Below are 12,584 nucleotides of genomic sequence, written 5' to 3' on the forward strand. Positions count from 1 at the left end.
AGGTTCTTCGTCTTCGCCTCCTTTCTTCTTTCTTATTATTCATAATAAACCCTAGTGATCTTCTAATAATGGGCCTGATGGGCTTTGTCCCTTGCATCTTAATTATAATTGGAAGCTTTGATCTTTCATGGGCCACCTAATACAAGAAACCATAGTGGATTCAACATCTCTTGATACATGTATATGAGTGTGTGTATATAACTCGAATATATATTGAGTATATATTTCTTATATTTATATTAAATTATTGTTGATAAAAATTGCTATATGGATCTAGTTCACTGTTCTTAGACCATCCACAACGGGATATGTTAAAGGAATCCTTAGCGCAAATCCTTAGGTTTGTTTTAATAAAATATTATTAATTATTCTAATTGAACTAAGGATTGGTCCGTCGAGAAGGATATTAAGGATCAAGTCCTTGTGTACGTGTCACCGCTTGAGTGGGTCGGTCTCGGTTTAGGGTTTGGCTTGGGTAAAAAAAAAGAAAATCATTCTCGACCGAAGGAGAAAAAAAAAGAGCTCTCGAGAGAAAGGCGACTTCGCGGCGATCTCTCTCCCTCGGCTTGACCAAGGTAAATCCAAGCCTTAAAGTTGTAGTTTTCTCGATTAAGATCAGTTTCCATCTTGTTTGTTGTCTAAAAAGGGTTGGGTTATGTAGTTTCGATCGATTTGGGAAAAGTTTTGAAATTAGGGTTTCAAAACTATTTGGGAAAAAATCGATTTCTGGATTCTTTGCTTTTGTAGATATGGTTTCGAAACAATTTTGGTTTCAATCGGAAGCAAATCTTCTCTTTATTTCTTATACGGTTAGAAATTCCATTTTTTGTTTCAATTGATTAACGGTTTCAAAACCTTTTATTTTTTGAATCGAAACCTGTTCTTATTGATTTGTCATTTTTAATGTTTGCAATCGATTACAACGAGATTGTGTTATCTTAGGTTTATTTGTGTTCGATTTCAATCTGTTCTTATTGATTTGTCATATTTGTTCTTATAAAAAATGATAATATTGGTTCAAGCAGAGATGGGCTCGGATTAACGAGCAAGTATCGAAGTTTGTTGGATGCTATGATGCGGCTCTTCGGGAGCAGAGAAGTGGTCAAAATGATGATGATGTGATGAAAGCTGCCTTAGACTTATTCTTCAATAATAACGAGTACAAGTTCACCCTGGATCACTGTTGGAGGGAGTTGAGACATGACCAGAAATGGTGCTCCATGTTTCAGGGTAAGGACAGTGGTAAGGAGAAGCGCAAAGTGGTGGATGTTGATAGAGAAGAAGAGGCTGTAGGAGAACCAGAGGGTATACCTCTCGGAGTGAAGGCTGCGAAAGCTGCTCTTAAGAAGAAGAAGAGTGGCAGAGAACAGGAGTTGTCAAAGTTACAAGGCGTTTTAGAACTCAAAGTAAAACTATCTAGGCAAAAGCTCCTTGATCGTTTATTCACGAAAAAGGAGCCTCTCTCTGAGATGGAAACAACTCTAAAACTCAAACTAATGTCTGAATTGATTTGATGTTTATCTGTTCGGTTTAAGGTATTACTGTTGTTTTGAGTACTAATTTCTTTAAAACTAAACTAACTCTTCTCTTGATTCTCCTTGTTTCAGGTTAAGGCTGAAGTTGTCACGGGTGCATTGAAGCTAGGGAAAGTCACGGGTGCATTCGGAGTAGGGAAAGTCATGGGTGCATTAGGAGTACTGAAAGTCACGGGTTCATCTCTTTCAGTTTATGTAGTATAAGTAGTTCTCGTTTGGTCTTTAGCTATGTATCACCTTCTCTTTGTTTCCTCTTCATCAAAACTTGACTTATGTTCTTGTGTTTTCTCGGAGATGTTGTAAGATGTTGCTACCATGATCTTCTAAAGATCACAAAACCTGACTGATCTCTTGTAATATTTGCGTGTAAGAAGTTCTTCTCTTGATTCTCTTTGTATCAATATTAAGACTTGCTAGAATGTTTTTGTAAAAAGGATGTTCTCTTGATTTGAACTCAACACTTGGTAGAATATTAAGACTTGCTATAATGTTATAGTAAAAAGGATATTAAGACTTCACAATATTAAGACTTCTCTTGCTTCCGATTGAAACCAAACGAATACACACATAATTTTAAGCGTAGGACTATTGATTATGTTAACATAAATTTGGAATTAAAATTTTGAACTTATACATAAAAATAACTTATACATAATTTGAGATTATACATAAAAATTAACTTATATAAAAAAAACTTAGACATTATTTTCTCAAGCAGGATGTCATCATCTTCATCCGATGAATTGGAAGAAAGATTAGACGAAGTTTTCGACGATATCTGCGAAGATACATTCAACGACATTCTCGAGGCCCAAACCAATAAGCAAAGGAAACACGCTTATATAGAACGAAACCGTGAAGCAGGACACAACCGTTTATCGAATGACTACTTCACCGAAAATCCGACATATGAGGCACATTTTTTCAGACGCCGTTTCCGTATGAACAAGGAATTATTCATGCGTATTGTCTATGGCCTCTCACAGAACGTTCCATTCTTTCAACAAAAAAGAGATGCTACCGGGAGGCTTGGTCTTTCTCCACTACAAAAATGTACGGCAGCAATTTGTATGATTGCTTATGGTTCTGCGGCTGACGCGGTAGACGAATATCTCCGACTTGGTGAGAGCACGACACTTTCCTGTTTACATCATTTCACTGACAGAATAATACTGTTATTTGGAGATGAGTATCTACGAAGACCCACAGCAGAGGATCTTCAGCGACTACTCGATATTGGAGAGACACGCGGGTTTCCTGGGATGGTTGGGAGCATTGACTGTATGCATTGGGAGTGGAAAAATTGCCCAACCTCTAGGAAAGAACAGTACGCACGTGGATCAAGCAAACCGACAATTGTCTTAGAGGCTGTAGCTTCACAAGATCTTTGGATATGGCACGCTTTTTTTTGGTCCTCCAGGTACCTTAAACGATATTAATGTCCTTGATCGGTCTCCTGTTTTTGATGACATTATAGAAGGTCGAGCTCCAAGGTTAGAGTACGTGGTCAACAGACACAAGTATAAGTTCGCTTACTACCTCACAGACGGTATATATCCAAAATGGTCAACATTTATTCAATCTATCACACTTCCTCAAGGTCCTAAAGCAAACTTACTTGCTAAAGTTCAAGAAGCAGCCCGAAAAGATGTGGAGCGGGCTTTTGGAGTAATGCAAGCTCGATTTGCGATTGTCAAAAACCAGGCTCTTACATGGGACAAAGAAAAGATAGCGAAGATTATGCGAGCATGTATCATACTACAGAATATGATAGTCGAAAATGAACGCAAAGGATATGCTCGTATCGACATATCGGAATTTGAAGAAGGAAACGTCACCAGAAGTTCACAGGTGGAAACCGAAACCGACAGGCCTACAAATCTCAATAACATATTTGTCAATCAGAATCAGAAAGATCTTCGGGATAGGCGTATACATGAACAATTGAAAAAAGATTTAATTGAGCATATTTGGAACAAATTTGGTGATGAAGATTAATAATTATTGTATCTTTGAGTTTAATTATTGTATCTTTTTTTTTCCATCATGCAATAAATAAAAAATAAATTTCAATTTTTTTTATAAAAATTACTTTTTTATTCCTAAGGACTCCTAATTGGGGATCACCATTGGACACATTATTTTGACTAGACTCCTTAACTATTCAAAAAAAATAAAAAAAGAATTATTAAACTAATCCTAAGGACTCCTCCAACAAATCCACCATTGTGGATGCTCTTATTGCGATTTCATTCATAAACGTGTTCAGTGGTAAAGAAACATTTTTTTAGTTCATGTTGTTGGGGGTATTTTCGTATGGATGAGTACTGCTGCCTATGTCGCACCGAGATGGATACGGAGACGGATACGGGTACGGAAACGGGGACGGGAACAGCAAAACTAAAAATTTATGGGTACGGGTACGGCATAATCAACAAATATATGTATATATGTATATTTATATACTGAAAAATGAAAAATATCATTGTAAATCTTTGGTGCAAATATCATTGTAAATCTTGTATAGTGAAAAGTTTATAAACTAAAACATTAGAAAGAAGGCTATAAATTCAAAATCTAGTTTAGACTTCTATTTTTTACTTTTTACTTGATGAAAAGAAAGGGAACAAGCTTAAGAAAGGAAAATATTAAAACAAACTGTTCAGAAACATTCCAAAATTAAATGTTTCCGACCCAGAAACGTCTCCGGTACGGATACGTCAATCCCTTTGACGTCCCCGTGCTTCATAGAGTCTGCTGCCATTTTCATTATCACTCTCATACAAATATCAAACATATCATCATTACACACTTTGTCTATATAGTTTTATATTTATTTGTTTACTTTCTAATAACATGTTCTTCTCCTGATCTTTGATCAATATGTTTGATCCATTTCCTCTTGTTGTTGTTATCACTCTTCCCAGAGATTCTCGCTGCAGCCACATGAGCAATTTCTAGACCACCTGAAACCGGAAGAGTCACCGTTCTCACAACGTTCCGGTCACTAAACGCTTTTGTCCAACTGAAACATGACGTGCTTCTCCTGTAACCGCTTCTGCTCACCACAACAGCTCCTCTGCTACCAAACGCAGCGTTTCTCAAAACGTTTGCTGCAAAATCCTTTTGATCCCAATCAATTACCAAGAAATCGATTCCTTGCAGCTTCTGCATCGTGCTCTCGGAGTTTCCTTCTTCTTCCTCGTTCATAATGATTGTTTCAGGCAAGGTGGAGCAAGATTGTTGTGTCATGGCTTGAAGATAAGCGGCTTCTGATATTGCGTTTGGTACAATACAAATGTGTCTTGCATTTGTGTGTTGACTCGCTACGTTTAAACCAACGCTAATGTCTATGGTTTCTCCTTCTGACCATGTTTCCACGATTAGAGTCGCGTTCCACCCCGCCGCCATAGCCGCTACTAGCTCCGCCGCTCCTGGCGTTCCAAGCTTCTCGCACTACACAAAAAAAATTAACCGAAAATCAACTTTAGAAATTGTAAACAAATGGCTAAAACGTGCAAAAATCAAACATCTTCACCTTGAAATCTCTAATGGTTTTTTAAAAAAGTGCAAAAATCAAATATTTCGGAAACTCAGAAACATGATGAACGGAAGATATGACTTTTACCGATTTAACGGTGTCGATGTAAGCCTTTGATGCTGTTTCCGGTGACCAAATAAGTTTCATCTTCTTCTTATTATTCTTTTTTCTTGTGTGTTTCTTTTAACTTTTTCGTTGGGTCACACAGAGTCTGGCGTAAAAACTACAAACAATGTCTGCTTTTATAATAACACAAGCTACGCTACATAAGAAAAGTCTTGTTTGGATACTTTTTTCGGCAACAAGTGTTCCGCGTAACGGTCAGAGAATGCCCCTCATACTTCTTGTTTTATTTTGTTTATAGCCTATATATTCTTGAAATAGAAACTATCACCCTAAGCTTTCTTTTGTCTCCAGCAATCCTAAATAAGAAATCTAAACTAGTCTCCACTGAAACGTATTATATTATTTGATCAGATTACCATTTTAAAAACAAAATGTAATTCTGATATTTTTATTAATAATTACATTCGATCAAATTCAATCTTTTCAAGTTTTACGAAAATTATTTTACTATATGTTGGGTATGGGCTTGGTCCTCCCAAAAGGTCCACAAGACAATTATCCAGACACATGATTGCAACAAAGAAAGTCGGTTCGTCGACTCGCGAGCCGGTGATCGACTCGGCTTTAGACTGCTTTTGATCGGCGAGACGACCAACTGAAAGTCGTCGGCTCGATGACTCGAGTCAGCGGCCCGACACCTTGGCCCAACCGCTCGAGGAGGCCCGTCAGGACAGAGCACATTAGGTTAACGAGCATGTGTCTATAAAAGGAGGAGAAAAGACAACAAGGAGGGGATCCGCAAATTACTACACTCACTTTCGGCTAGATCTAGGGTTTAATATCTTACTTCTCGCCGACTTGTACGGTCCGACGAAACAGCTTTCGCCGGACTAATTCCTTTGTTCACTCCCCCTTTTGTAACACTGTTTCGACTCATTGATCTAATAAAACACGTCTTTGTCTTGACCCACCGACGAGAACTCGTCCTTTCTCTTTACTAGTTTATCGACAGTCTCGGTTCAAATATTATATATAATATGAAAATGTAAAACATTTTAAATGCAATGGCAAAGTATGACTAAGTACTAAATCATTTTATGTTAGTTTCTTATTTAGTTTTTGAAAGCTCTATTTTCATTATTCGATTATTTTACTATTGAGTTATATCTTCAAAATATTTTTAAATAATGTTCTTTTATAAATAAGAATCCAAAGTCAAAGTTCTCTAATCTCTTCAGTAAAAAAAAAGTTCTCTAATCTCTAAATTTACAGTTGCAAGACAAATTACAACTTCAATAATAAAGAACAAATGTCAACTACAATCGGCCTCGGTCCTCAACTAACAAAAAACGGCATTCTGCAATTGTGACTTTTGAGTATCGACTAGTAACATCCAAAAATTTTGATATGAAATGGCAGATAACATATGGGTTGAATAGTTCTCAAAAAAAAAGAAAAAGAAAACATATGGGTTGAATCCGTAAGAGACCATAAAACGTGGGGTCTATGATTAATTTGTACTTGAGATGATTTATTCTCTTTCTTTTCTTGAAGATATGTTGTGTTATTACATCGTTGACATTAAACATTTTGTCCAGGAGAATCCAACGTGTGAGAGTTTTGGATTTGGATTGTAACGAAATTAGACTAATAATCTCTGGTTAGTAGTCAGAACCGACTTAAAATTATTATATTTAATAAAACAATCTTAGAAATTTTCATTGCTTTGGTATAACAATAGCTACTAACTATCCTTAATTGCATTGACTCGGTACTATGTATATTAGTATTTCTAAGATGTATTCCATGTACTATACAGGTTGGTGGTGTTTATCCCTTTTATAAAAATATTTGTTTTATATGATAAGGTTTTAGTTAATTAGATTAACTTAATGATAGATTTCCACCACCCACGTCCTTTGTTAAACCAGGATCAAACCGATTCTTCCGTCGCTGGTTTTGGATTTAGTCTGCAACTCATTTTGGACATTTATTTTGCCAAAGAATCAACAAATTTGATCCCATTCATACACAAACTTACAAACCGGTTAGGTCAGCTTCCAGTATATATTTTTAAGTTCTTGCCGCCACAAAATAGATATAAGTTCATTAAAAGAAAAAATCTGTTGGACCAGAATCAAATATTGGAATACAATAGCTTCCTGTCGTTGCATGCATTATCAACAATCAATTAACGAATTTAACAAAAAATAACGTTAATTTAGCTTACAAAAAAAAAAAAATAATAACGTTAACAACCAGTTTAAGATTTACATAAAAAGCTACGAATATGAAATTCTGATCAAAGTAGAGAAGATATCTTAAAATAAGAAATAAATAAGTTAGCCTTCAAAATATATAAGCAACGTGATGTTATAATATAGTGTTATGTGATATACGTGCTCATATTACAAACACACAGGTAACTAAAAGCAGCTGTTTTGCTTGGTCATACAGTGTTGATGTAATATATTGCTTTCTCACTAAAGGCGGTGTTAATGTTTTTTGTTTGGTGGATTTTTTAATATTTTCTGACGTAGATTAATTGATCAATATCATTTTTTTACTTGTCGCACCTAAGTTAATTCTCACGTCAATTATGTTGATAGTCTTAATAAATTAAACTTATTATGTCGTTGCCATTATCAAAATTTCTAATTTAGTTTCTACAAATATTTTTTTTTCTAAAAATAACAAAAAATGAAGATATGTATATTTCTTTCTAAAAGCTACTTCGAATGTTCTTTATGAACCATTCTTACAATATTATTTTTCAAAAAGTCATTAATATATGTATACTGGATTAATAGAGATTAGTTTAATAAATAATTACATTTACAACTATTGTCAATTTTAAACATATATATATGTATATAACCAATTATGCATAAACAAATATAATTTTTATTTATATTTCTAATAATTAAGGTATTTTTATTTACAAAATATTTACGGATCATGAATATTTACTATTTCATTTTCAAAATAAAAGTTACTAATTATTTAATTTTAAATTGAGAGAATCAATATTTTTAATTTCTTAATTTTTCTTCTAATGTTTTTTTAGACATCATATCTCAAATTACATATAATTTTATCAAATATTAACAAATCTAATATAAATAACAAATTATTGACATTTTAGCATAATTAGAACCAAGAAAAACAGTTAGTTCAGTTTAATTGAATATGTTTTAAAGTGAATAATCAAATTGGTCTCAAATTTTATACCTAAACTGCTAAAATTATATGTCAATCTAAGTTAACAATATAATTAAAAATTATTTTTAACTTTCATATATATATATTATAAACCATTTTAAGTTTTTAAAATCAGTGAAAGTAAAAATTTAAACAATTATTATGATTTATTTATTTATACATATAATATATATATATATATATATATATATATATATATACGTGTGTGTGTGTGTGTGTGTGTGTTTTTTTTTTTTTTTTTTTTTGAACAATGTGTGTGTGTGTATTTATATTTAGAATATCCCTGATTATATTGGTTAGTGAAACTCTAATTAGATTAACACTTTTTATTTTTCTACTTCTTCTTCTAATAACATATATATTAAATTATAAAGATTGTTATAAAATATATTTACAAATTACTATAATGAATAAAACTAAATATAATAAAATATGATCGTGTTTCCTACATTTAAAACAAATTAAATAATGATTTAGTTGAAAAATATATATAATTTAATATACAGAAAAGAAAAATTGAAATGATATAAACTGTATTGAAATCACATATTAAATTGTGATAATAACTAAATTTTTTAAATATAATAGTATATTTAATTTTAATAAATATATATATATATATATATATATATAAGAAAATGATCTAAAATGGAAACAACACAATCACTAATTATACTTTGATTATTATGTAAATATTTATATTCGTGCACGAGCACGGAAGAATCACCTAGTCTAACATTAAGAGTCGAGTAATTCAGATTAATATATAGCACTTCAAGTATGCAAAATTATACTTCAACTTTAACCAAGTTCAATTTTTTTTTTGCCAACAAAGCTAAATTAATTAGAAAAAGACACCAATTTAGAAACCTACAACCAATTTGAGTCAACAATGGGTTTTCATTAATTTCATGATAAGATATTTGCATTCATGATCTGATTTCCCGAGAAATTTCTAACGCTTAGCTTATTCTCGTATAGTTTACATCGTCTTGATTTACTGCTTAATATAGTTGCATTTTAAAACCTATATCACTGTGTATTCTATCTTGGTTGAAACTAAGAATTGAAGTGTGTATATGTTCCTTATGGATTCTATCCCTCATTTCTACTGCATAATTTATTATGCAGTTGCATTTAGTTTATCACAATGAATGGAACCGGCAACAATACAAGCAGTTGAAAACAATATGAGAATGTTAACATATATAGTAACCATTAAAGAACATATGTTTGAACAAAGGCATGTATAATAAAATTTTGAAATACAAATAATATATTTATATTTTACAAATTAAAATTATTTATGCTAATATAATATAAAAAAGTATTCCATTTAGTATAAAATTATATATTTGAAAATTTCTGCAAATTATCTCGTATTTTTGTTGGCGCAAAAGAGTACAAATTGTTTTGGTACTTCTCGTTTAAAAAAATTAAAAAAATTATAATATTTATCATAATTCAAAAATAAAATTTATAAATTATTTAATAAATAAATTTATTTTAGCATAATTAGTTTTAATATAAAAATACTCATTTAAACCTTAATTCTATATATTATATAGATATATAAGTGGTATATATATATATATATATATATATTTTTTGATAATCAAAAAGAATAAAATAATTTTATCCACAATTCTAACCACATCAATTTAGTTTATTTTAAATAATAGATGTGTTTCAAGCAGAAATCAGTCTTGGACTTCATTTTTATCTTCTTTTGTTTACTTAGTTATAATAAAAGTAAAAGCAACAAAATAAATAGTTGAATGGTGACAAATTTCTGTTCCGCAGTTTGTTTAGGTACGTGTTTGCGTTCCACTAATAACATTCAAAGACATAATCTACTATTTCTGTTTAGGTGTGTGTTCATGTAAACACACCAAACTAAGGGTAGTGTCCTCCAGCAAAGAGAAAGTCGTTTCGTCGGAAATTGGTTTTATTGGGTCTGAGTACTTGATCTGAGCTGAAGCAAGAACACTGCATGGCCAAGTATGGGAAACGGCTTGTGTGGTGTAAGCGATGTTGTTTAAGTCTGTCGCGTACAAGATGTTATCCACGTCGTTGTTGAGCCTAAGGCTTAACTTAATTTTTTAGTAAATTATTCTATAAATTAACATGATTTAGTAAACTATTCTATAAATTTCACCTAAAATTGTGAGATTTGATTTTTTTTTCTTTTACTAAGATTTTACCAAACACTCTATAATCACTAGAAATTTTTTAAGCTCTCAGCTTAAAATATTTTCAGTAACATTGGATATCAAAGTGATTTATGAAATAACAAATTCAATAACATTAGATTTAAAATGAGTTTTAACATTCAAGTTTGAATAACAGTAAATTTATTGTTTTAATACAAATCAACTCAATGTAAATGGCTACGCCTTTCAATTACAAACACGACTCACATTACGTGCATGTCAATGTCTTCATATCTGGCATGAGCACACTGCTGAATTGGTAAATCGAGTGATTCGTCCTATAATTCGATTCAGATTTAAGCAAAAAAAGAACATTAATTTAAAATTTAAAATTTGGAAACTAAAAAAAATCTCAAAATGTCACAAATTACATGTGACCTGTAATGATTGAACCGGTGGGTGACCATTATATATAATAATTTTAAAATATTTAATGTTAAAAAAAACTAGAAGAAGAAAGAATATTTTTTTTGGTTTGTCAATTTTTGATATTGATGATAAGAAATCACTAAGGCACTTAAAGAAAATTAAAAAAAAACTATAACTAAAAAAAATTGGTGTAATTAGTTTTTTTTGTTGGACATTTATTATGGATTGGATGTTATATTTATAATTATTATTTATTTTTAAATATGTATATACATGTTAACTTATCTTGTGTTTTTTTAATCATAATTTGTTATGAATAATTTCTTTAAATTGCTCTTTTGATATTATATATGTCAAATAAATGGAATTGTATATTAGAATTTATCAGTTTGTTTACTCGTGATTCAACCATGGTCAATTTAATAACCCAATGAAACATGCTCAAACTTGGTAAGCAACATCTTGAGAAAAATAACTTTTGGCTAATTTAACCTTGATTTCTTTCACTATTATCAAAGTCAATTCACCTTGTGAATGATTTTTATGATCGTTTCATCCGTTTTCGTGGATTTCACTTATCATGCCGTATTATTGTCAATGAAATATATCCATTTTAAGATTTTTTTAAAAATATGTATATTACTGGACTGTTTAAAAAAAAAACAAATTAACACAATTAACCACACACACACACACACACACACACACACACATATATATATATATATATATATATATATATACACTATTTTAACTTACAGTTTTTATTTTCTGACTTTAAGCTATTTTCATGTTTTCTAAATGTACATATTCTTAAATATGAAAATTAGCCAATACATTAGAATTCTGATGAAGTATGCTTACAATTAATTGCTTAATAGACTTCAATGTTTATTAGACTATTAAAATATGATGTTAAATTATAATTTTTATGTCTTTCATGATTTTATCTTTATTTTGTAGGCATTTTCATCCATGATTTTAACTACCCCTCCTAAAAATATAAGATTTAAATCTATTAGTTATTAAATATGTAATTTTATGTTTTTATTCAAATAAAATGATAGATTCAAACTCTATGTGTTTGATTTGCTATTATGTTATCTTATAAATTCTATTTTTAAAGTTTTTTTTTCAGATTGAAGCTATTTTGACGTTTTTAAAAATGTACAGATTTTCCAGATTTGAAAATTATTTGATATAATAGACTTCTACTTCAAAATTAAGGCTAGTATAATTCATACTAAACCATAATTTTAAGCTGACTTCATCAGAAGTCTACAAAATATAATTTTGAATTCTCTGTCTTATGTACTTTCATAAATTTTATCTTATTTTGATGGTATACTCTTCCTTGGCTTTCATCTCTCCCTACCTTTCTTGAATCCGGGCCCCTCATTACCATCCATTTAAAAAAAAAAAAAAAAAAAAAGATCTACAGATTTTAGATGTGTTTTTTCTGTTTATACTTAAATAATGTTAGATTCAAACTCTTTTGTTTGCTTTGTAATATTTTAGTTCAAAATTTTTTTTTTAAAGTTTGTTTAAGATTTAAAGCTATTTTCAAAATTTTTTTTAAAAAATGTACATATTTTAAAAATATGAAAATGATTCATATAATAAACTTTTGATGAAGTC

The 12,584-nt window shown here is 30.8% G+C and overlaps 1 protein-coding gene across 1 annotated transcript; it reads right to left on the reverse strand.

The window, feature by feature from the left end:
- Positions 1-4,220: 4,220 nt before the first annotated feature.
- Positions 4,221-5,277, reverse strand: LOC106340538. The gene is made up of 2 exons (XM_013779404.1): positions 5,164-5,277; positions 4,221-4,991 (listed from the first exon to the last, which is right to left on the reverse strand). The coding sequence occupies exons 1-2, from the start codon at positions 5,221-5,223 to the stop codon at positions 4,377-4,379; spliced, it is 675 nt and encodes a 224-aa protein (XP_013634858.1). The 5' UTR covers positions 5,224-5,277; the 3' UTR covers positions 4,221-4,376.
- Between the last annotated feature and the right edge of the window lie 7,307 nt (positions 5,278-12,584).

The sequence above is a fragment of the Brassica oleracea genome, chromosome C4 (genome assembly GCF_000695525.1).
Source record: "Brassica oleracea var. oleracea cultivar TO1000 chromosome C4, BOL, whole genome shotgun sequence".
Lineage (NCBI taxonomy): Eukaryota > Viridiplantae > Streptophyta > Magnoliopsida > Brassicales > Brassicaceae > Brassica > Brassica oleracea.

What these genes read in the sequence shown, in the direction of transcription:
- LOC106340538 (XM_013779404.1), bottom strand. Translation starts at nt 5,223, where the DNA reads ATGAAACTTATTTGGTCACCGGAAACAGCATCAAAGGCTTACATCGAC. An exon ending in ACATCGACACCGTTAAATCG is followed by an intron (nt 4,992 to 5,163) that starts GTAAAAGTCATA and finishes TTTTTTGTGTAG; the next exon opens with TGCGAGAAGCTTGGAACGCC.